General features: G+C 40.8%; 1 protein-coding gene across 4 annotated transcripts in view; it reads left to right on the plus strand.

Annotated features, from left to right (window-relative positions):
• The first annotated feature begins 213 nt into the window (after nt 1-213).
• CYTIP (cytohesin 1 interacting protein) overlaps nt 214-25,217 on the plus strand; it is a 76,439-nt gene continuing 51,435 nt past the window's right edge. Inside the window, exons 1-3 of one of the 4 annotated variants that reach the window (XM_053908653.1) lie at nt 214-315; nt 1,226-1,322; nt 1,801-1,929. In XM_053908653.1, the coding sequence (XP_053764628.1) occupies nt 1,867-1,929 (63 nt within the window). In that variant the 5' untranslated portion in view covers nt 214-315; nt 1,226-1,322; nt 1,801-1,866. Of the gene's footprint in view, nt 316-1,225; nt 1,323-1,800; nt 1,930-25,217 lie in introns of those variants that run through there. The other 3 variants (XM_053908649.1, XM_053908648.1, XM_053908651.1) reach the window with 3 other exon arrangements.

Raw genomic sequence — 25,217 nt, forward strand, 5'->3', positions numbered from 1 at the left:
ATGAAGAGAGTCCCTTTTCTCTTGACTTTGCTTGCAGTGGTTACCCTAAGGGCATAATAAAGGAATATTTGCTCCATGACTACTTGGGCTCATGAGTTAATGTTTGCAAAGCGCTTTGAACTTCTTGGGAAAAAGAATGGTGTTTTTGTTGGCATTGTATCATGTTTGCAGTGGCACATGAATTACTCCTCCTTCTCTTCCTCCAGCTGCTCGCACTGTGCCCTCCCCCAGCTCCATGCCAGGCCAGCATCTCGCAGAGGACAGCTGCACGGGTCTTCCTGCCTTCCTCCAGCCACCTCCAGCCCTACAGGAGAGGTAGGGACAGAGCAAACGCTGGAAAGATTTCTTTCAGGCTTCCTTAAGACACTCTGGGGAAATGGAATTGGGGTTGATCCTAATGACCTTTAGAGCAAATAGTGTATAGAGGGCTTCCCAGCCATGGAAGGAGCTGTTAGGGCAGACAGGCTGACCCATGGGGACTAGATTCTGAAGGAGAACTAGAGGATGTCATACAGGCGACTGGGAGAATGTGCCAACATGGGTGGTTTCTTTAATGTATGTAGTTTTAAACACATAATACAAAGCCTTGACAAGTCACTGGCAGAAAATACAGTTGCATTACAAGGAACTCATAGGACAAACCAGATATCTTCTGTATGGGTACATTTCAACTGTCGTGACCACTTTCTCCATAATATTTAAATATTTGAGAGTGGCAAATAAAGGAGTTGTATCTCAATAGATACAGGCTTCAATGTTTTCCCATGTGTTTATGACTATAAAAATTGCCTTTATTTCTAAGAACTCGATCATTAAGCAGTTCAAGTGTGATCTGGGAAACAAAAGGTTTTTGTGTTTGTGTTTTGTTTTATTAAGAATGGCTGTCCTTTATGAACAAATTCAAGAAAAAGAGGTTTGGATTTTTTGTTTGGGTGTTTTTGTTTTGAGGTTACAATATATTAACTCTCAGCTGATCACACACAACAAACATCTCAAAGTAATTCAGGGAGAGCTGGTTACAAGCAGAAAAACCAAATTGAGTATCAGCGGCAGAGTTTGCCTTAAAGGAAGGAACAGGTCCTATTTTCCACAACTTTGAAGTGACTTGTTTTCCAAAGCAAATCATGAGGTTTTCTCTGTGTGTGGAAAATTTTCCATAATACATATTCATATGCTGGTTGCTGTACATGTAGCAAATTTGCTCTCTCTTTCTATTGTTCCTAAGGACTGGAAACAAATGTTATGTGGACAAAAACTAACATGGTTCCCTGTTAAAAAGACCACACAAACGATGTCTGTCTTGCTTCAAAGAAAAAACTGAGGTAAGTCTGGGTTTAGCTGACAGCACTAAATAAACCAAAAGTCTTCGATTTTGTTTTAAGAAACTGTGGAAGGAAACTTCTCTCCAATTAAATTAGACTTATTAATCTGAAAACAAACACAAGCTGAGTATATTTTGTGGTTAGGTTATAGTAAGCAGCATTTGAAACTCTGAGACCTCAGTGTCCCCATAGAAGCCACCCGTGAAACATTTATTTGGGGGTGACTCCAGATAAGAAATGGTTTCTTCTCCCACTTGATTCATTATAAAATAAAGAGCCATGATTTCCCATTTGTTTGGGGCTTGAAAATCACATAGGTATTATTGAATTGTTACGGGGTTTTTTTCCCATCTCTTTATTTGTGAGGTATTTGAAACTAGACAGTTTGCCCAGGTCCTAAAATAAACACACGGGATCCCCCTTCAGGAAAGAGGAGAAGGGCGGTATGAATCAGGATGAGATCAAATTTCTTTTTCAGAACATCAGTGTCCTGTGGTATTGCATGGAGCTGTAAATTCATGTAGAGCAGACGGCAGGCAACCTCATGTGGCCTGGCTTGGAGACCAGGAGGAATCACTGTCTGAGATTTGCCAACCAAAGTTCTATGGTAAGTTTGAGTTTGCAACGCGCGGGTTGATTCTCCTCTTGTGTTATTTTCTTGGGGACGGGGCGGGGAGGAAGCAAACAAGATTGAACGAAGTGTTGTATATTAAGATAAATAAAATATTGAGGGAATTATTACTGGGAAGTCCTTAGTCAAGTGTTTAGTGAGTAAGCTGATTGGCTCTTTGGGGTTTCTTTCCTAAATATTTTGGGCTTCTACTTGCTGTTACTCGGTCTCTCTTTTTTGTTCTTGTTGTTCTTGTCACTAGATCTCTTCTACTTTTTCTTATATTATAGGGTCAGCAGATTTGGTGGTGGGAATGTGTTCTGTAAAAGGCAGATGTGGTGTTTGTGACATGCGTGCTATTTTTGGTAACAGCCAGAAAGGTCCAATAAATACAGGAGTGTGACATTATGGCCAGGAAAAGGGAAAAGAGTAGAGAATGGCCTGGAAAGTTATAAGCTCTTATTAAGAGAAAGGAAAAAGCTGGTGAGAAGCCAAGTTTAAACTGGCTAAGCACTAGAGCTCAAACATGGTATCCTAATGATGAAGGCAGAGCAAAGCAGCTCATGGAAACTCTCTCTCTTTGTGTGTGTGTGTGTGTGTGTGTGTGTGTGTGTGTGTGTTTAGGGAAAAGAATTAGGTATTTTCTTATCTATATATACACTAGTCTTTCTAAGGACAGAAGCTCTGTCCTTAGCTCCGTATCATCTGCAAAGAATAAACAATCAAACATTTATTGAACAAAAATCGATCTCTCTTTGTAGCTGCTACAAAACAAACAAACAAACAAACAAACAAGAAACAAGTCAGCAAGCCAATTGCTTTCAGGTACTTTCTGTGTGATGGGCCTGAATAAAGTAAGCAGAACTCAGACAGAGGCAGCTGAAACCCAATCAAATAATTTGTCCGTCAAAAGGTGATCAGTGAGTGTATCATCAAGAATTCCCTCAAACCCGTCATTACGGCAGTCACACTTTTGGGTTAGGCCACCAGGGGGCAGGGCATTGCCTCCAGGAAAGGTTTGTTTAAAGGACAGTTGGCATCAAAAACACAGGGCAGTGGATCTCAAACTTTTTCAAGTATGACAAGTGTTCGAGTCCTGGTTCCTGGGTCTTACCTGTAGTGATTCTGATTCAGCCAGTCAGGGTGGAGTGGTGGGGGAATATCCCTGGGGATCTTCATTTTGTAAAAGATGCAGAAAATGTGTGGGGTTTCTCTAGCTTGTTAACCTCATGAGAAGACTGTTCAGAGCCCGCCAGGAGCCTGGCTGTGAGAGAGACTCATAGCAGTTGAGATGAAGAAGCCATGCCTTTGTCACACACACCTGGGTTTGAATCCTCTGTGGCGGTGGGCAAAGTGCTTTTCTTGTTGGAAATTCAGGTTCCTCCTTTTTGAGGACGGCCATCTTGTCTACCTCCAGGGGTTTAATGATGCACAGAAAGCACTTAGGGGAGGGGTATACAATAATGCAATTAGTAAATATTACCTCTTGCAGTGGGGAGAGAAGGGAAATGTCAGTGGTTAAGACCTCAGTGGCCAGGAAAATGGTTCCGGGAAGACAGAGACAGGGTTAACCAACAGGAGGCTAGTTCTTGGATCTTGGGGGTCCAGGGGCAAGGTCTGAAGATAGATCACAGACTGGAAAAAGCATAAACATGAGGACAGGAGGCACCCTTTCTCACCATTACAAATGTTTCCCAGGAGTGGTAATAAGCCACCCAGATGGCACAGTTAATTGGAATTATAATTGATCCCCAAATAGTATTTATGTCAATAGTTAATTGATTTTCCTCAGGAAAACCATTGTAAGAACTTCTAAAAGGGAACAAAATGAAATGCACCAAATTCGGCAAGTTGTTCCTATCTGCCACCCACTCTCCATGGGAGGAGTAATGAATGAAGAGAAAAATGGAAAGGAACAGGGACTACAAATCAAATAGACTGTCATGAAATGAAATCCTTTTCTGGCACTTCAGTGCAATGTCAGGTTGTACTGAACCGTCTGGCTCGCGTGCATGTGACCGTTGCCAGGGACTCTCCCAAGGAGAAGCATGAAGAGTAGAGGAAACAGGCTGATACCTTTGTTAGGTGTCTTTCTTAAAAGACAAAGATAAAATTTAGAGGCACCAAAATGTATGCTATGACTGCAACAGCCAACAAATTGATAGACGGGGGGTATGAAGGACCAGTGGGGGTGAGATGCAACCAGACTGTCCCTGGGAAAATCATTTACCCTCTTTGGGCCTTACTTTCCTCCCTAAGTGCCCTTCTAGCCCTGACGCACTGTGATAAGGCATAGATAGTGGGGCAAATCCCAAAGCATTCGTATTTGTACCTGGAATGTAGTCCCTAAACTAGGGTACCTAAATTATTGCCAAATGCTAGCTGTTTTGAAGAACTTTGTTCACCCTGAAACATGAATTGTTCTGGGCTTTTCTATAAACCCAAATTTCAACTGAAATATATTTAACCAGTGCTGTTATTTCTATTGATGTTATTCATATCCTCTCAGTAAACACCCATGATAACGCATGGTAATGATAAATAAATGATGAAGGAAAAAATGCTAACCATTTTTGAACACGGTGACTTCCTACATATTATGCTTATCATATTTCCTCTTTAATCCTTACACTAACACTGTTAGAAGGCATCATTGTGGCCATTTTCCATGAAGATTCTAAGGAGTCACAGAGGTAGCAAATGGCAGAGCTGGGATTTGAAGCCAGGTCTTTCTAACTCTAAAATCCATGTTTCTATTCCTGTAACATACCAGAACTCTACTCTACTAAGTACATGCATAGTATGCTTGTATAGTTTGTTTCTCAATTCAGGGTCTTCCATTATTCAAAAATACAATTCAGGGGAACCTGGGTGGCTCAGTCGGTTGAGTGTCTGACTCCTGGTTTTGTCTCAGGTCATGATCTCACGGTTTGTGGGTTAGAGCCCCAAGTCAGGCTCTGTGCTGACAGTGCAGAACCTGCTTGGGAATCTCTCCTTTTCTCTCTGCCCCTCCCCTGCTCGCGCTCACTCTCTCTTTCAAAATAAGCAAATAAACATTTAAAAAAATAGAATGCAAAGTGTACATATATTGTCTTCCTCCTTCACTTTTTACTTGTGACCACTTTAGGGGACCACTTTTCCTTAACATCAATATCACATTGTTTTTTAAACTGAAGAATGAGTTTACTGACTAGTCTGAACTTGGCCTGTGGGCATACATGTGAAATTAACAATGTTTCCGTCTCCAGTTGCTTAAGCTTTGTCAAAATTCTCTTTTCTCTGGACAGATACCATGACCTTTGGTCGGTTTTTCTGTAAAAAAAAAAAAAAAAAAAAAAAAAAAAATGACAACAAAGTTGTCCTTGTTATAAAAATTCAGTCTCAAGCTGGTTTTATTTTATTTTTTTTTAATTTTTTTTAACGTTTATTTATTTTTGAGACAGAGAGAGACAGAGCATGAACGGGGGAGGGTCAGAGAGAGGGAGACACAGAATCTGAAACAGGCTCCAGGCTCCGAGCTGTCAGCACAGAGCCCGACTCGGGGCTCGAACTCAGGGACCACGAGATCGTGACCTGAGCCGAAGTCGGCCGCTTAACCGACTGAGCCACCCAGGCGCCCCTCAAGCCGGTTTTAAAGTATCCCCTTTGACATCATCAGTTAGGAGGTCTTAGAATGGGAGGGTGGGGTTTGCTTTGTCTCTGGGACACCATCTCTGTCTCCCTTTTCCAGACTACAACAACTTGAGGAGATGTGGGGCAGGGAGGAAGGAGAAGAAAAGGCCAAGTTTCTCACATTTAATAGTGAGGTTTTCATCCTTCTTCTGTGAAAGATTTTCTCTTCCTCTGGCTAAGGTTGACTGGCAGGCTGAAGCTCCCTGTATGGTAGGCGTCCATATAGCAGTTTTCAGAGGGCCCTTTGGGGGCCTTTCCAAGTTAATGGTATAGGCGATCCAGCTCCAGTAAGATCTTATACGTGTAACACCACCCCCCTTGTCCAACACTACCACCCACCCTACTGCTGCTGGGCTCTGCTCGTCAGCAGCCAGCCCTCGTGCACGGACCTCGTGCACGGAATATGGCAAGACTGCACTAACTGGCTACTTCCCCTGAGTTCCCTTGGCCCACAGACAAAAGCTTGCAAGTGGTCCCGGGGCTGTGCCCTCTCTCCGCGTCCCTTTTTTCCCTCAGTTCAAATAGATACAGTAAGTGAACTGGCAAGGCAACTACATATGCAGATGTCCAAGTTAGTCATGAAATGCTGGCATTCTCCTCCTATAGCCCCCTCTCCCTGGCTTTAAGAATGGCTCTCTTGGCAGCCCCTGCGCTTGGCTCAGCCGTGAGAGGTGTGTCCTTGGGGAGCGGATAAAAAACCCTCAGCATCAGTCTTCCCCCTCCCCCACCCCGTATTAAGGTCGCCTCACAACTTTGAAGACTTGCTGCTTTTCTTTCCCCTCCAATCTTCCTTCTAGACTTCACTGGGGGAGGGGAGGACACAGTGCGGAGTGGCAATTGAGAGCAGTGGGGCCACTTACCTTTCCCTCAGGGAGCCTGGGAGGAGTTGATGGCTGCAGGTGTCCTCCAGCTTCTTTATCTCAATATTGGGACTCCAGTAGTTCATTCCGCGGTGGCAGGAAAACTTACACTTAATAGCTTATTAACATTTGTGCCTTTCTGGGGACAAATATTGATATCAAATGAAAAACTTCTTATTTGCTAAAGACACTGCCAAGAGAATGAAAAGGCAAGCCACAGACTGGTAGAAAATACTTGCAAAAGGCATACCGAATGAAAGGTTGTTATCCAAAAAGTACAAAGGACACCTAAAACTCAATTGTAAGAAAATGAACAAGCTGATGAAATAAATGTGCAAAAGATTCGCACAGACTCCTCATTGAAGAAGATACACAAGACGATGGTTAAGCATTTGTATGATCCCCGTATCACAATGAAATTCCACTACACACCTGTTAGGACAGTGACATCCAAATTATTGACAACACCAAATGCTGGGGCCATGATGTGGAATGACAGGAACTCTCATCCGTTGCTAATGAGAATGAGAAAACAGTACAGCCACTACGGAAGAGAGTTTGGCAGTTTTTTACAACACTAAAAATACTCTTACCCTACAATACAAGGATTGCACTCCTTGATGTTTACCCAAATGAGCTAAAAAAAAAAACAAAAACAAAAAAAAAAACAAAACAAAACCAACTTATGTTTATATAAAAGCCTACACAAGGATGTTTATAGCTGCTTTATTCATAATTTCCAAAGTTTGGATGCAACTAAGATGTCCTTTAGTGGATGAATAAAGTGTGATATGTCCACACAATGGAATATTATTCAGTACTAAAGATAATGATCTATCAAACCATGAAAAGCAATGGAGAAACCATAAATGTATATTACTGAGGAAAAGAAGCCAATCTGAGAAGGCTACATGTTGTATGATTCCAGCTATATGACATTCTTAAAAAGGCAACACTAGAGGACAATAAAAAGATTAGTTGTTGCCAGCATGTCAGAGGAGGGAAGGATGAATAGATAGAGCACAGAGGATATTTAGGGAAGTGAAACTAATCTGTAAAATATTACAGTGGTGGATACATGTCATTACGTATTTTTCCAAACTCATAGAACATACAGCACCAAGAGTCAACCCTAATGTAAACCCTGGACTTTCAATGAGAATGATGTATCAGTGTAGGTTCAATAACTGTAACAAATATCCCCGAGTGTGAGGTTGATAGTGGGAGAGACTGTGCGTGTGTAGGGGCAAAGGGGATATAAGGACTCTATACTCTCTGTTACATTTTGCTGTGAACCTAAATGTGCTCTAAAAAAGAAAGTCTTTTAAGAATTAACTTACATTAAAAACATTCTTGGGGCGCCTGGGTGGCTTAGCCAGCAACTCTTGATTTTGGCTCAGCTCATGATCTTGCAGGTTATGGGATGGAGAGATCAAGCCCTGTGCACTGTGGATCCTCTCTCCCTCTCTCTCTGCCCCTCTCCCACTTGCTCTCTCCCTCTCTGAAAATAAATAAAAAATAAACTTAAAAAATATATTCTTATAAACAGTCATAGGTAGCCAAAATAGAGAAATCTGCTTTCTACTTTTTAAAAACTTTTATAATGTTTATTTATTTTTGAGAGAGAGAGAAGGGGAGGGGCAGAGAGAGAGGGAGACACAGAATTGCAAATGGGCTCCAGGCTCTGAGCTATGAGTCCTGAGCCTCACGAACTGCAAGATTGTGACCTGAGCCAAAGTCGGAGGCTTAACTGACTGAGGCACCCAGGTGCCCCAAGATATCTGCTTTCTAAATGGATGACAGATTTCTTCACATCTGTATAGAACCAAGTAATTTGTTACATGTTTGTCCATCCTTTGGACAAAGAATGTCTAGCAAATGATAGATGCAATTTAGTCTTCTACGTCCTCTCTATATGTTGTACTAGGAGACACAGATCCTGAGATGACTAGGCAGCAGCACAGGTGGATGAGTAGAGACACCTCTTCCAGGAAGCCTTCTCTTTGATAGTGCAGCTACCTCAATGCTACAGAGAATTCTGCACCACAGTTACCGTTCCGAACAATGTAACTCTACAGTGACTCATTGTTACCTAAAAAAACAGCAATCTCCAAAAGCTGGGATGCTCTTTTCTTAGAACACTCTTTTCTCTGTTCACAACTTCAGTTGGTGTTTACTTGGTACTAGAGGCAGAGAAAGACAAAACCAAAGCTGTCAAATTAAACATGGCAGAGGTCTGAGACATTTAGTCACTTGGGTGAAAGTGACATTTAACTATTATAGTACTGTTTTACTTTTAACTGTAGAGACCCATTCTGTGTGTTGGCCTCTCAGACACCTTCTATCAAAATAAGATGTTTTAGGGGCACCTGGGTGGCTTAGTCAGTTAAGCATCCGACTCTTGATTCCAGCTCAGGGGAGGATCTCACAGTTCGTGGGATCGAGCCCCATGTCAGGCTCCATGTTGACAGCGTGGAGCCTGCTTGGGATTCTCTCCCTCTCCCTCTGTTCCCCCACCCCCAACCACTCATTTTTTTCTCTCTCTCAAAATAAACTTTTTTAAAAAAATAAGATGTTTTACACAACTAACAAAGAGTTAATATTTGGAGATTTCCTAGGCAGGTGCTACAAACATGTGTCTCCAAATGATGGGGTTATAGGTGATTGTAAACTACATTTATGGATTTTCTGAAAATTGTGCTTATAATGAACACGCATTGTTTATCATCAGAAAAAAAATATATATAACTCCATTTGAAAATTTAGATTACCCGAAAGGAAAACAGATAAAGTAGTTACGAAAATTTTGAAAGATAAAGGTTACAAGGACTTTCCCTGTTAACATACAATAATGACAACAAAAATATCCGACACTTCTGTGACACTCTCTATGTGCCAAGCACTATTCTAAGCATTTTATTTTACAAACTAATTTAATCTTCATAACCTCATGAATGAAGTAATATTGGTATACCCATTTTATAGAGAAGGAAACTGAGTCATGGAGAAGCCATGACCAGCCCATTGTTAGATAGCTCGTAAAGGGTAGAGTTTAAATCTGAGAACAAGAACCTGGCTCCAGAGTAGGATTCTTTTTTTTTTTTTTTAATTTTTTTTAATGTTTATTTTTGAGAGAGAGACACACACACAGAGGCAGAGAAATAGAGGCAGAGAGATAGAGCATGAGCAGGGGAGGGGCAGAGAGAGAGGGAGACACAGAATACCAAGCAGTTTCCAGGCTCTGAGCCATCAGCCCAGAACCCGACGCGGGGCTCGAACTCACGGACCGTGAGATCGTGACCTGAGCTGAAGTCGGATGCTTAACCGACTGAGCCACCCAGGCACCCCAGCGTTTATTTATTTTTGAGAGAGACACGGAGTACAAGACGGGGAGGGGCAGAGAGAGAGGGAGACACAGAATACCAAGCAGGTTCCAGGCTCTGAGCTGTCAGCACAGAGCCCGACGTGGAGCTAGAACTCACAAACTGTGAGATCATGACCTGAGCTGAAATCGGACGCTTAACCGAGTCACTCAGACACCCCTCCAGAGTAGGATTCTTAATCACCCTACTGAGTTACAAAAACAAAATAGTAGAATAACATAGCATTGTCTAAAGATCATAGCTCTTAATGTAATAAAAATAAATAGACTGGAAATAGAATATTGAAAAACTTAATAGGAAATATGAAGCACCATAAATCAATGAAACAGAAGCTAGGTATTTGTACAGTGCTATTCAGGAAAGCAGATATTTAGATTTTAAAAATGCAGTTTAGTGCACCTTCCCCCCCACTAAAAATAATTATCCATTTTATTCCAAATAAATTAAGGAGTTAAATCTAAATAGTTAAACCAAAATAACTTGGAAGAAATATAGATGAATATTTATCTGATCTCTGGATGAAAAAGGATTTTCTAAACTTAAAAACAACTAAGAAAATCACAGAGGAAAATACCGATGGATAAAATAAAAAAATTCTGTATGTCATAAGACAAAAAGAAAAGACAAACAACCAGCATGTTTAAGAAATTATAATGTTTCATACACAAAAGAAGAATGGAAATGGCTAACAAAATATGAAAAATACTTACCCTCCTATAATACAAGAAAGACAAAAACTCAAATTAAAACAAAAATTAGGTGGCATTTTTCACAGAGCAAGTTTTAACTGGCAGTAATCAAGGTTGTCAGGAGTTCTTCAGGATGGATGGAAAATTTCTACCAAAATTTTACCAATATCCATAGACAGCCTTAAAACATCCATCATTTCAAACCAATATTTTTATATAAGGATTTATCCTCTGAAAATGGTTACGTGGACAACTATTTATGTTCAAGTTTTCATCACATCATTATTTCTAATAGTGAAATGTTAGAAACTACTTAATATTTAATAAAGTTGGATGAGTTGGTAATAACTGGAAAATACGGCATGGCTATAGAGTGGACCATCTCACTACAATTAAAATCATGTTGTGAGTAGTTCTTAGTGAGTAGAGAACATGGTTAAGTGTAGCGAGAGAGGATATGCAATTATTTATGCGTCCAGTTAAAAATAATAACAAAAAAGGACTTGAAAGATCATGACATATGTTCCTCATGGTTACAGGTAGTGGTGGGGATTTCTATCTCTTACAGGCTGCCTTAAAACAGAGACAAGAATGGGTGGAAAGTTATTTTAAACAAACAAAAGAAGAAGTATGGGGGCAAAATAGAGACAAAGGAAGAGGGGCAGATCATTGAAAATGATGAGAGGTACACAAATATGATCTCAAATCAGAGATGATCGCAGAGCCAGGAGGAAGTCTAGAGTGAATAAAAATGTTGAAACAATGAATGCTCTTGGTCCGCCCCTTCAAAGCAACGGAGTCAAGAGAAAAACTGCAAGGATGGGTGCTTCTGTCTCTAACTTTGAAAAGAGATGCCAGTCCATCCCCTGGGATATGTTGATAAAAGCTGGTGTTTTTCTAAAACAAACCAGTTCTCTGCCCAAATTCATGTTTTTACAGATGTCATGTAGATTTTCAGTGTTACCTCTAAAATGTCTGGTTAAGATGTTTCCAAAGGAATGAGTCTGGCACATGAAAAGATGCTCAAGATCACTCATCATCAGGGAAATACAAATCAAAACCACGATGAGATACCACCTCACACCTGTCAGCATGGCTAAAATTAACAACACAGGAAACAACAGCTGTTGATGGAAATGCAAACTGGTGCAGTCACTTTGGAGAAGAATATGGAGGTGCCTCAGAATGTTAAATATAGAACTATCCTACAACCCAGCAATTGTACTACTAGGTATTTACCCAAATGATACAAAAGTACTGATTTGAAGGGGCATATGCAGCATTATCAACAGCATGTTTATGGCAGCATTATCAACAATAGCCAAACTATGGAAAGAGTGAAAATACGCATCAACTGATGAATGGATAAATAAGAAGGGGGAGATAGATAGATAGATAGATAGATGATATAGATGATAGATAGATAGATAGATAGATAATGGAATATTACTAAGCCATCGAAAAGAATGAAATCTTGCCATTTACAATGACATGGATATAACTAGAGTGTATTATGCTAAGCAAAATAAGTCAAGTCAGAGAAACACAAATGCCATATCATTTCACTCATATGTAGAATTTAAGAAACACTAGACATAGAAACATAGGGGAAGGGAAACAAAGAGAGCGGGAAGCAAACCATAAGAGACTCTTAACTATAGAGAATAAACTGAGGGTTGCTGGAGGGGAGGTGGGAGGGGGGACGGGGTGGACAGGTGATAAGTATTAAAAAGGACACTTGGGATGAGCACTGGGTGTTGCATGTAAGTGATGATACAAATCTAAATTCTACCACTGAAAACAATATTACACTATATGTTTACTAATTAGAATTTAAATAAAAACTTGAAATTAAAAAAAAAAAAGGAATGAGTCTTGGAATTCAGTCTTTAGCATTTCTCTGTTATTAAATCTCTGAACTTTCCAGTCCCTGCTATATTATAAACTGGGGAGGAGGGCAGCAACAAAAGTAGATGTAATTGGTCTGTTAGCTGTTACTTTCATTTTTCTATAAATATACACAGAATTTTCCAATTTGCCCCCCCCATTTCAATTGAACTTTATAAAATGTCTTAGAGAAAATTGAAGGTCTAATTATTTTCTTCAAATGCTTGTCTCCCCTGGGAGGTTGGATGTATTTATCTCTTGTAAGCTCTGCTCCATGGCCAGACCAGGAGGATTTATTTCCCTACATTTTGGTTCTCATCTTGACCTCTTGGTTCTAATCAAACCCTTCTGGGATCAGGCTCTAACATCCAGTATCCTGGATCCTTGATCCACACTCAAGTTTCTCCTCTCAGTTTCTGTCTCCTCAACTTACCTGGGATCTCTTCCTATGTTCCCTTGCACTAACCTGCCTACCTGCCCACAGTGAGTGGCCATTTATGTAGGTATGGTAGAAAAGAATGTTGTTTACTTTCATTGTTTTTTTAGGAGGTATCAGTGTTTGGTTCAACCATGAACATAATTACTTTTAATGAACTTGCACAGAAATCAGGTGTATTTAAAGCTGCATTTTCCATTGAGTCATCATTGAACTGTTTTATATAGAGAAGAACATTTTCTTTCCTCTCTCTTAGTAAGATCCCATGGGGCTCTCCATCAGCCCAGGATATGAGATTCTGGCTGTTGGATTTCAAAAGGTGATATCACCAGTCCCAGGGCATGAATCATCATAGCCTGTGCATGGTTTCACTGGTTGCTCTGTGAGGTCTAGGAGATGATGCCTATGAATTCACCTCCTCCAAGGTCACCTTCTCTCCTCTCTCATCTCCACTTTATCTCTAAAGGCAGTTTTGGCTGTCACTGCACGCAGTACCCCTGGTGCCAGATTTTCAGATGCAAGTGGTATTCTGCCGCTTTACAGGAACATCTTGTCACTTGGGCCAGCTCATTCTTTCAGGGAGGACATACCTACCCGTAGTACAGTGGTGGTTTTAGCTGCTGTTTTGTAAATACAGAGGTCACAATCAGAGTTGTAAAGTGCTAATTTAAAACCAGCATGTCCACAGGTAGTTTCAAATGCCCATCGAGTCACTAAATCTCTTTAGAAGTGTGGAGCCATTTCAGACTTCCATGCCACATAAAGCCCCTCTGTTTCCTGTTGGAAATCCTGACGTTGTTATTAGCTTCTCATGTCAACCCTGCCCGCCACTGCTTCTACCTCTAGTATTCAGTAATTCATTTAGCAAATGCAAAGTGAGCACCTATCGCAGGGCACTCTGGTAGGTGCTAGAGATACAAGTGAAAAAGAGTTAAGACCCTGCCCTGAGGCAGCTTACAACCTGTTGGGAAATACAGAAGAGAAAAAGCCAATGAATGGTGTGGGGTGGTAAGAAAAATCCCCCATGCTGTGGGAACATAAGTACACAAGAGGGACATTGAGAATAGTTTTTGGAGAGGGGAGATTTCCTAGAGAAGCAATCTAGAGCCTGAAGAAGAGTGGCAAAGCTGTCTGGTGCTTCCAGATCCCTCCTCCATGGGAGGCATCTGCATGATGCATGTGACACGGGCACACACTGGGATTCCAGAAGCACCAGGATGATAGGGCAGTAAATCGCCCAAAGCAAGCTTGGCCAGGCTCTGGGGAAACAACAGTCATTAATCTCTAGTTTGGGTAGTGTTCTGGTTTGTTAACGTTTGGGGGCATTCTCTCAGTGTTACTTAATACGCATTAAAGACAAAAATACATAAATGGTTTATTTCTTTTTGTGGACAAAATTCTGAATGTGCCGTGTTGGATCCAAAGTTCCCTCTGGGGTTTGACTGCAGATCTAACTTTCCTGGAGGCTGGCTCGAGCCCCAGAGTGACCTCTGAGAATGGACCCACCTTGTGAATAACCCCACTAGAGAAGATCTGTCTGGGCAAGGCTGAAATGATACCACTTGTGCGGCTGATGCTACTTCTACTACAGCTTGGTGTTGTTTTTTTGTTGAGTGACAATATTGTAGGCACCGTTCAAAGCATCGTTCGCTATCTCCAGAACAATCCTGCAAAAACAGATGCATTATCTTCATTTTGCAGGTGAGGTTACGGAGGCACAGGGAGTGTGAAAAGCTTTGGGCCACTGTTCTCAGCTTATGGGACATATTAAAAATTCATATACAATAGGGAACACCGCATTGCTACTGAGCTCTGTTGATAATCCCTGAGGTTCAGAAGGCCCTTGTGCCCCAGCAGCACTTCCTGGCCTGTGACACACTGGGAGCAACATGTCCAGAAGAGCCCCGTGAGACTGGTGGCTGTGTCAGTTGCCACAGGTTTCAAGGGATTTTAGTCTTGGGCTTCTATAACAAAATACCACAGACTGGGTGACTTCAACAGCAAACATTTATGTCTCCCAGTTCACAGGACTCAGATGCCCAAGATCACGGTACCAACATGATTGGGTTCTGCTGAGAGCCCGATTCTATCTTGCTGTGTGTCATATGGTGAGAAGATCACAGGGCGCCTGGGTGGCTCAGCCGGTTAAGCGTCCGACTTTGGCTCAGGTCGTGATCTCGCGGTTCGTGGGTTCGAGCCCCGCTTCGGGCTCTGTGCTGACAGCTTGGAGCCTGAAGCCTGCTTCGGATTCTGTGTCTCCCTCTCTCTTTGCTCCTCACCTGCTGCAACTCTGTCTTCCTCCCCAAAATAAATAAAACATCAAAAGAAAAATTAAAAAAAAAAAAAAGATCAGAGACAGGCAAGCTCACTTGTCTTTTCTTAGAAAGGCACTAATCCCATCATCAGGGCCCCACCCTTATGCCATAATTACCTCCCAAAGGCCTAATCACCAAATACTAACACACTGGGTGTTAGGGTTTCAATACATAAATGTGGTAGGGGTGGGGATGTAAACATGTACTTCATAATACAAGGCAAACAAAGGGCCTTCTTGGGGGCAAGTAGGCCTTGTTAGAGGAATAACAATCTGGAAGACCCCAGAGTCAGCAATCAGCAAGGAGCCCTGAGTAGCCCACCCCAGACCAGCAGTGTCACCCGGCATTAGTTTTCTGTTTTGTTTTCTTTTTGTTTCTGTTTTGTACTGTCTGCTGCGTGTTGGTCGTTAGGGGCTTAGATATGTTATTTCTTGGCCAAAAAAATGATCGGAGTTACTGTAGTTGAAACCACTCCTCTTGGGGATAGGGGAAAGTGTTGTCTGGATTACCAGATCAATATTGTTGACATCAGTAATTCCTAGGTAACCCTGTAAATCTACAGACTCTTTGACATGCTCTAAAACTTTTATTATCTAAAAAAACCCACCTTTATAATGTGGGTTTACTTACTGTAAGAACACATAAACTGAGAAAGAACACGAGAAACTAATTAAAATTTTTTTCTATGCTACTGGAGGGGCTGTTGTGCCTATGTGCACTTTGACAGGTGGCTAAGAAAGTATAGAAATCTCTTACTTAGAGGGGTTGAAGATAGAGCAGGTGTCAAATTGGTTCTAATTAGACCATCGAGGAGGCACTTTTAGTGGTGGAGAAAGGCATGGCCTGGGCAGCTAAGAATAGAAGGTGCATTTAGCCACATGCCATGCGTTAGTGGGGCTCTGATTCTTGTTTTGAAGTAATGTCAACCTCAGTAGACACCTTTCTCTGCACTCCAACTTTATTGAATATAATTGACAAAATTGTAAGGTATTTATTTATTTTTTTATTAAAAAATTTTTTTTGTTTATTTTTTAGAGAAATGGAGCATAAGTGGGGGAGGGGCAGAGACAGAGGGAGACAGAATCCAAAGCAGGCTTCAGGCTCTGAGCTGTCAGCACAGAGCCCAACGAGGGGCTCGAACCCACCAACCGTGAGGTCATGACCTGAGCTGAAATCAGCCGCTTAACCAACTGAGCCACCCAGGCGCCCCTAGTTTTACTCTTTGAAAGTTTATTTATTTATTTTGAGAGAGAGAAAGAGAGCATGTGAGTGGGGGAGGAGCAGAGAGATAGGGAGAGAGAGAATGCCAAGCAGATTCCGTGCTGTCAGTATGGAGCCCCATGAGGGGCTTGATGTCATGAGATCACGACCTGACCCGAAATCAAGAGACAGATGCTTAACCAACTGAGCCACCCACCCAGGTACCCCTGTAAGCTATTTAAAGTGTACAACACAATGATTTTGACATTGTGAAAGGATTTGCTTCATTAGGTAATTATCACATCCATCACCTCACCCTTTTATTTTTTCATTTAAGTTCTACTCTCCTGGAAAATTTCAATGATATAATATACAGTGTTCTCAACTATAGTCACAAGTTATACATAAGATCGTCAGACCTTATTCATATTCCACTGAGTGCCTTCTTGTTGAGGTACCTCTTGTGCCAAAGACTTATGATAAAAGGGTACTTAAAAGGTATAAAAGAATCATTGACTCATTGTTATCTGAACATGGCCTTCCTTTCACTTTCTTTCCAGAATGTTGCCACCAGCAGTGACAATGAAAAGTAGGGGAAAATGGTCTGGAGGAGGGCTGGGATGACTGCCATATCACATAAATCTTGTGTCCAGTTGTTACTGTTACTATTTTTGCTAGAGACCTGAACCATCTTTCAGAAGTCCCAGCTAAGCGTCGCCACGGAACCTTTGTAGGTTGTGTTTGTCCCCGTCAAGACAAGCTCCTATAGAGCTAATTAGGGATGCTTCATGCCCCTGTCCAATTCCACTCAAGGTATGAGAGGGAACTCCGGGTACATAGTTTGTACGGTGTACTCTTCGTATTCATCTCAGTTCACACAGACATTTCCTCATATGCGTTATGCAGTGATGGAATCAGCAAGATTTGTTTGTTACTTAGTCATTCTCTTGGTTTATTTAATTTTATCCCTGTTTAAAAAGGGATTTCAAGTGGCTAAATTTTCGCAAAATTGAACAAGTTGGCTCTTGACCACATTTAGCATGATGTCTCTTCTTTTGCTATTTTTGTTGTTGCTTAATTCATTGTGGGAATAGAGAGTTCTCTTGCATTTGAGAGGCTGGCTTCACGGCTAAGTTAAGGAAAGGGAAATGGAGATACAACACGGTTCCTGACGTGCCAGAAGCTTGGAGGAGGTGAAACACCTGGTCCATAAGAAAAAAATATCAAGTCTGGTCACCTTGAAGAAGCTGAAGCAATATTTTATCTGTTTCTAAGATACTTGGGGAAGTTAAATCAAACAGGAAACAACAGAAATTTCTGAGTCAGAGAGGAACTGCTCGTTACTCATTTGACTTTGCAAGCATGGTGATGATGCCATTGCCCTGAAACATACAACACTTAAGATAACTCATTGCCAATTATGAAAATACTATGGTTATACTCACCCATCACGTAATCTCATGGCTGGCTGGCTTCACCTTCTCCATTTCTTTTAGAGTGCTCCAAACCTTCATACCTCTAGAAATAGATCATGTTGTCACCAACGTTTTAGAACGTGGGGCACTTTGACGACGAAGAAGTTAACTTATCCCTCCCTATCTTTTGGGTGACCTATATAACTTGAATGGGGAAACTATGTATGAGAACAAATGGAAAGATCAGTGTTCCCCTGATGTAGCTGAGACAATGCCTAGTTTCTCAAGATACAGGGAAAAGCTGAACACTAGATGCAAAAGTACTGTAAACACTGACCTTGCCGCCTGTGGATGGCAGTCATCTGTAAGACGCAGACAAGTTGTTACACCCAATGAAAATCATGAAAGGGGAAGCAGAATGGGGAACTGGGATAGAAAGTTTTCTCTTAGTGGTCTCTTCACATTTTGGAAAACGAGTAGGTCCGTGTAGCATTTGCAGAAGTTTTCACATTATAATCACTGCCATCATACACTGTCTCTTGTAATGACACCTAACAGGGCTGCTTCCGTTTTATCCTCTACTCTCAGTAGGAGAGACAATGTCTTTGTTCCTAAAGCAACAGTCTGATTCTGTGACTTGGGACCCTCTGTCTGCGTGCCATGGCAACACTCAGCAGTTCAGGATCTCTTAGATCTTTTCATTTCTATTTGTTGAGTGCTTACCGGCGTTGGGTGCTCATACAGCATTTAAATTTTCACAGAACCCTCGGAGGCTGGTCCTATTTTCTACAGATGTGAAAACAGAAGCATAGAGAGAGAAGAGGCAGCTCTTCCCAATGGCTTCATTGCATTCTGTCCCCGTAAGGTGCTTGCAGCAAAAGTCTAGCTTTTTCCTTCAACTTATTTTATCATTATTTTAGACATTTAAACAGTTTCTGTGGTTACGGAAGTAAGTCCATATATAGGGTGAAGCTTAAAACATACAAGGAGGTAGACAAAAAGAAGTCTTCCTTCCCTTACCCCCAAAGACTACTCCACAGAGGTAACTGGTATGAATTTTTAATGTATTCAGAGTTGCCTATGCATAAGCCCGGATATACATGCATACACACGCATATTCAGTTTCATTTGTGGATCTCCTAAGGTAATTGTGTTATACCTTGACATATCATAGTCATTTGTGAACATGCTTATTTCCCTAAATCGACTGTGAGCTCTCTGAGGACATCATGCTATGCATGATGGTTCTGGTTATCTATCATTAAGTAACAAGTGATCCTAAGACTCAGAGGTTAAAATAAATGCTTCTTCTTCTTTTTCTTTTCTTTTTTTTTTTACTCACATATCAACAATTTGAGCAAGGCCCAAGGGGAACATAATCTTTGCTCCATTCAGTATTGGTGGGGGTGGCTCAGAGGTAGGGCTAGAATCATGGGAAGGCTCAGTTGCTCTTATGTGGGTGTTTGATGCTGGCTCTCTGTTGGAACTTCAAGTAACATGGTGGCCGGGACACCCACACATGGTCTTTCCATGGACCTACTTGGCTTCCTCAGAGCATGGTGGCTGGGTTGCGTGCATCTCAAGGGAACAGGATAGAAACTCCTTTTTTTTTTTTTTTTTTTAAATAACTTAACCTTGGATGTCACATAGCATATTTCTGCAGTAGCCACAGCCTTATCTAGACTCAAGGGAATAGAATGTATATCCTGCCTCTCAAAAATCACATTGTAAGGAAAGCCTATGGGATATCTATGAGGTCATCTTTATAAAATACAGTTATCCCCCAAGTAGCTTTTCATGTTAGGCTCATCCCTCTATTTTCCAGAACTTCATCTCATAGCTTTGTACATAGTAGATGATGAATCAATGTCCAGGAAATTGAATTGTTGAATCCTGGTTAGGAGGAGGAACAGGTAGAAGTTCTTTGCACTTCTGAACTGGGCTAACAAGGGAAGAGGGGGGATGGCTCATTCTCATGAGGATGCTGCCCATCATCTCAGAAAGAAGATTCAGGTATAAAATCTCACCAGAGACGATGGTTAGTGGTTGCTAGAAAAGGTGCTTATACGATGAATCATGGGAATCTGCCCCTGAAACCAAGAGCACACATTGTATGTTAGCTAACTTGACAATAAATTATATTTAAAAAGAAAAGATTCTTATAAAATGATTCCCCTGGGGTAACCGCAGATGCATTTGAGCTGTTTTCTTTGCCAAAAAGGTGTGTGAAAAGTACCATTTGACTGTGCAGGAGAAACTGGGACGAATGCCGTGTTGAGTTTCATGTGAGCAGGTGTGCTGAAAACTGCATCCTCTAGGGACCATAGTCGGTGCATAAAGCCCTGCCCCGTCCTAGTGAAACTCACCTGGATGACTCAAGAGCCCGAGTAATGGTTTGGCAGTGGTTACATGAGTATGGAAGTGAAAGCCTGGGGTAGAAAAGGTGAGGGCCAAGTGTCCAGGCTGCGTCCTGTTGGCTCTTAGATTTCGTGGCAAAAATTATTATAGGTGCCTATGAGAGAAAAGCTTTGACACAATGGTATCTCTGTGGGCCTTCTGTACCGACATTAAGTCTCTAACACCCGCTGAGGTCTGGCATCAAAGAACACATCTCCTGAACAAGAAAAGCGGGATGGGCTATGCACAGGGAGATATGGAAACACGAGGGAAGTCCCTGTTCACAGAATTTGTTTCAAAACCCATTCCTATTACATCTTATTTTGTCGCTTCTGTTTGTGTATCTTCTCCTCTGTCCTGCCCTTCATCCTCTCACACGTGGTTTCCTCAGTCAGCTCTCCATCACCTCTGCTCACTGGACATTGACACGTTTGTCGTCTCTTGGTGTCACATCACTCAAACCGATAACCCCAAATCAGACCAGCCTGGCCCCTGGGAATAATCTTTCCCCCACCTCCTTCCACATTCACATGTACACCTGCAGTACACATACTCGTTGCCTCCCTTGTGGGGGTTTTACCTGGGGAAATTCAAGCTCCAGGGGCTCTACTCTTCCTCCTAGTTTGGCCTCAATAGAGGGAGACCATACGATCATTAAGGTTCCGTGATGATGTGCTTACAAGAGCTTAGAACCAGAGATACAATTTTAAAAGAGCTTGTGTTCATATTTAAGTGCATTTAGAAAAAACCGAACAGAGACACAAGGGCAATATCTTTGGCTAAATGTTTCTCAGTGACCCATAGGAGCTTTCTGTCATGTTTGCCTACATTGGCTTCTCCACCCATATGTATTGTTTGGGTTCATTTACCCTTTAGTTCATTATTATTTTTAACATTTAAACTACTTTAATAAAACATTACTCTTGAATAGGTCATTAAAGGCCACGTTCTTCCTCTACTGATAAGATTCACTAGTAGAGTATGACTTCTTGGTACCCAGTGAGAGTTGTCTCATACAGGAAGAGGAAGCAACTGAAACAAATTCCATTACAGTCTTTGGATGCTCAGGTCAGATTCTCTGATTGGACATTAGTCTGAAGGGATGGTCAGACTCTGATTATCTAGCTGAGTTCAAGATACCCATTTAGTGCGGCTTTCAGAATTACTGTTTTTAGAAAACTACACAATCTCAACAATTGTTGACCTGCCATTACAAATGAATTCTGTAGCATGGGATAAGGAGAGGATTAGATTTTCCAATGCAGTTTGATTTTTGGACCTCAGAGGTTGAGCACTGTTTGTAGGAGCTTGGCTACAGAAGTGGCAGTGAAAATGGAGTCCAACAGTGGAGCGAAATCATTAGGTTCCTTGCCATTCCTGCCCAAGGTATCATCACCCTCAGTATGGCTCAGAGTTCAGCTTGCACTCCCATTGTGCCTTGTACCTAAGAGTCACTATGTAAGTCCTATTCCTATACTTCTGTACTGCTGGCTTCTCCTCTTTCCCATTTTCCCGAATGGACACTACTCTGGTTCAAGCCTTTATTGCCTATTTCTAAGATTATGACATTAGTCTAACTGGCCTTTAGCTCTTTTCCCTCCAATTATCTTACGATCAAGTCAATTTCCCTAAAATTTCCACTTAGTTGACTTATACCTCTGCTCAAAAAAATGAGTGATTCCCCTTTGATTATTGAATCAAGTCCAAAGTATTTAGCATAGTAGATAAGAGCCCTTACCCATTCAGTCCCTGTAAGGTGCTTGGTAGCTGTCTCTTACTAAGCAGCCCACACTCCTGAAACACCAGCCTTGTTACCAGTCTCTGATCAGTTCTCTCTCTGTTTTCTCCTCTTGATGACTCCGTTTGGACCCTCATCCGTATGTGAAATGTTGAGTTTTCCATAACCACTGTATCTAACTATTGAAATTATACTAGTATCTCTAAATTTATCTTCCTCCTTTAAAGAGAACTCCTGCCCCATCCCAAGAAGAAATCAGTCTCTCAGTTCTGTCTTCTTGAAATCCTTTGTACCATTTTCTGTCTTTTATTCTATGGAAGTGGGTATGTTGATCTCTTACTAGACTGTAGGCTCATTCTGGGCAGAGACAATGTTTTACAAAATTCAGCATTGCTTTTCCTTAGCTTAGAGCCAGATATATAGTGGGATTTTGCTAAAGGTTGTTGTTTTGAATTGAATTTTCACAGATTCTGGGGGAAAAGTTAAATTTAATCCAGACCATCAACTCGAGTTTTTCTCTATATAAAGCGTATAAAGCGAGTGTGGTGAAATGTGTATGATTGGTTTGTTTTCGTATTACTTTGATTATATATTCCAAGTCAGACATTTTAAATATGATTTAATAAAGGATGCTTAAGAGATATAATTGTTGAAAGACAATAGGACAGTTTTCTCAAACACTGGATGCACAGTGACTGCACTTAAGTGTTAGCGTGTTAGAATTTGTCAAGTCTAACAACAAACTCCTAATACAGAGGAGACATATATATATATATATATATGTATATATATATGTGTGTGTGTGTGTATATATGTATATATATATATATATATATATATATATATATGCCTTTATTTTCCTCATCTTTTTAGAGGTGACTCTATTGCTCTATTGTGTGGTATGCTTATGAGAAGTGAGACCACCAGTGTGTATTTTCATCTTCAACTAGATTAATAAGATCCAACTAATGTGTAAGCTAGACTGAGGGTTAGGGTCACAGAAAATTGTACAGTAAAGTCATAAAACTGCTATTTTAAAGAAAAGCTGTTTTTGTGATTTGTTGTTCCAAATCTTCCTTCTCTCATATTAAAAGGTATCACTTTCAGAATTGACTCTCTTTGTACCTTGTAATAATTAGTTATCCTGTTTTCAGTTTTGAATAGTGCATCATTTTCCATCATTACCTTCAGGTAATGTATACTTTCTTGGGGGTAATGTTATTCATATTGGACTTGCTTTTTCAGTCCCGACCACACATTTACCTATTTCTCTTGAGCACAGGTCTTTTTTTTTTTTATTTTTTTTGAAGCCAGAGGGAACTTTGTTCACAGATGAACTATGTGACAGGAAGGGGGACATTTCCCACCTTCCTCTCTGTCTTACTGTTTCATCATGTATAACAATGTTTTCCACTCCTCTGTAGATAAGAATCTTTTTTGTGAATTTTCTATATTTAACACCAACACTAAATGCTGTTAAGCAACATCAGCCATTCTCACCACATCCACCCAGATTAAAAGTGAGTCAAAGACAATTAGGTTACTCTGGCAGGAACCGTCACCCCACAAACTGATAATTTTTGACAGTGTCTTTCAGTCCTTGTAGATGCAAACAATGTGTTTCTTCTGCAAATGCTAGGAGATAGACTAAGGTCATTTCCTTTTTTTACCTGTTTTTTACTTTTAAAAGAGAATACAATATTTTTCCTCATTTTACATTCTTTTTCCAAAAAAAATTAACAATTTTATTTATTTCTGAGAGACAGAGAGAGACAAAGCACGAGTGGTAGAGGGGCAGAGAGAAAGGGAGATACAAAGCAGGCTCCAGGCTCTAAGCCATCAGCATAGAACCCAACGCAGGGCTCGAACCCACGAACCACGTGATTATGACCTGAGCCAAAGTTGGACACTTAACAATTGAGCCACCCAGGCACCCCCCCCCCCCACCTTATTTTACATTCTTGATCCTTTGCTTGACTTGTTAGGGCTAGATGGGTACTTAAGGATGCTCAGTTCTCATATGTAACCACTGGATTTCATCCAACTCTCTTCCCTAGAAGTCTTGCCTAACTTTGTAAAACTCCAAAAAAAGACACTCCACAAATTCCTTGACAGTACATGCTAATGTTGAATGGTCTTTCTTTTCTGGAAAATGTCACCTCAAGTAGTCATTTGAAGAGTAGTAATAACTGGGTTGCTCTTGTCTGGACATCAAGTCTTGTCCTCTTGTAGTTAATCAACAGACTAGTTATCAGGTCAGCCTTTGTGTTTTATCCAAACCGTGTCATTCAACTCTTAGCTTCTTCCTGATTTCTTCTCTGCATCTTCTTCCAAATATCCATAACTTATGACATGCTAAACTTGGGACTTTCTTTGCTTCGATCACTAGTCTCCATATTTAAGTTTTTTTATATGAAGTAAACTGAGTGGGCCAAAGTTTGCTTTTCGCCAACCAGTTCAACTCAGGCTCTTCTAGTTAAGAAACTCAGGGACCAGGAAAAGATACTCCTGTGACCGGTTTTTCACAAAGGACATTTTAATCCTCCAATTTGAGTGTTTTCATACGCAGGTGTAACTTACTATTAAACTGATGTAAAAGACCACTCTTACCACCCCTTACTCTGAGTAAATTTGTTTTGGAATGAATTTATCTCTTCTAGTTTATTTAGAATAATGTTTTGTGTTCTTGGGCAAATCTAATACACTGTCTCTACCTAAGTTTCCTTGTGTGTCAAATGTAGCAGAAGAAGGGGATTGTCCCAAGGACTTTTTTGCTCTAATCATATCTTTTAAATTTTGTGATTCTAGATGAACCTTTAGTGTGGACAGAATGATGATTAGAAAAGACAGTTGGGTAGAAAGACAAGAATTATAAAGTTGAACAAGATCTGGGTGCAAACAGAACTATCTTCCTCTCTCTGTGAGAGTCTTCCCCTAACTCAGGAAGAGTCTGACTTTTTCCTCCTCCTGCTGCTTTCCTTCTTATTCTTCTTTGTTTCCTATTTTCCTCCTCTTTCTCCTTATGTTCTGCCTTCTTTTTCTTTCTTTCCATTTTATTCTTCCAGAGGTAAGAAGGCATAATTTTCTAAGCAGCACACTTGGAACATTTTTGGAATGACTACCCCCAAGTTCTTATTCTTACGAAGACTCATATTGATCAAAAACCCTGTGGCAGTGTGCATGTGTGTTTTTTAAACTTTATTATTTGTGTATTAAATTGAGTTTGCATTTCCCAGTTTTCTACCTGAGACACCAAGGGCTTAGCAGAGAGAATATTTATTAGGATGTGAGAC

Source organism: Panthera pardus, unplaced genomic scaffold (genome assembly GCF_024362965.1).
Source record: "Panthera pardus isolate Hobbes unplaced genomic scaffold, ASM2436296v1 HiC_scaffold_10, whole genome shotgun sequence".
Lineage (NCBI taxonomy): Eukaryota > Metazoa > Chordata > Mammalia > Carnivora > Felidae > Panthera > Panthera pardus.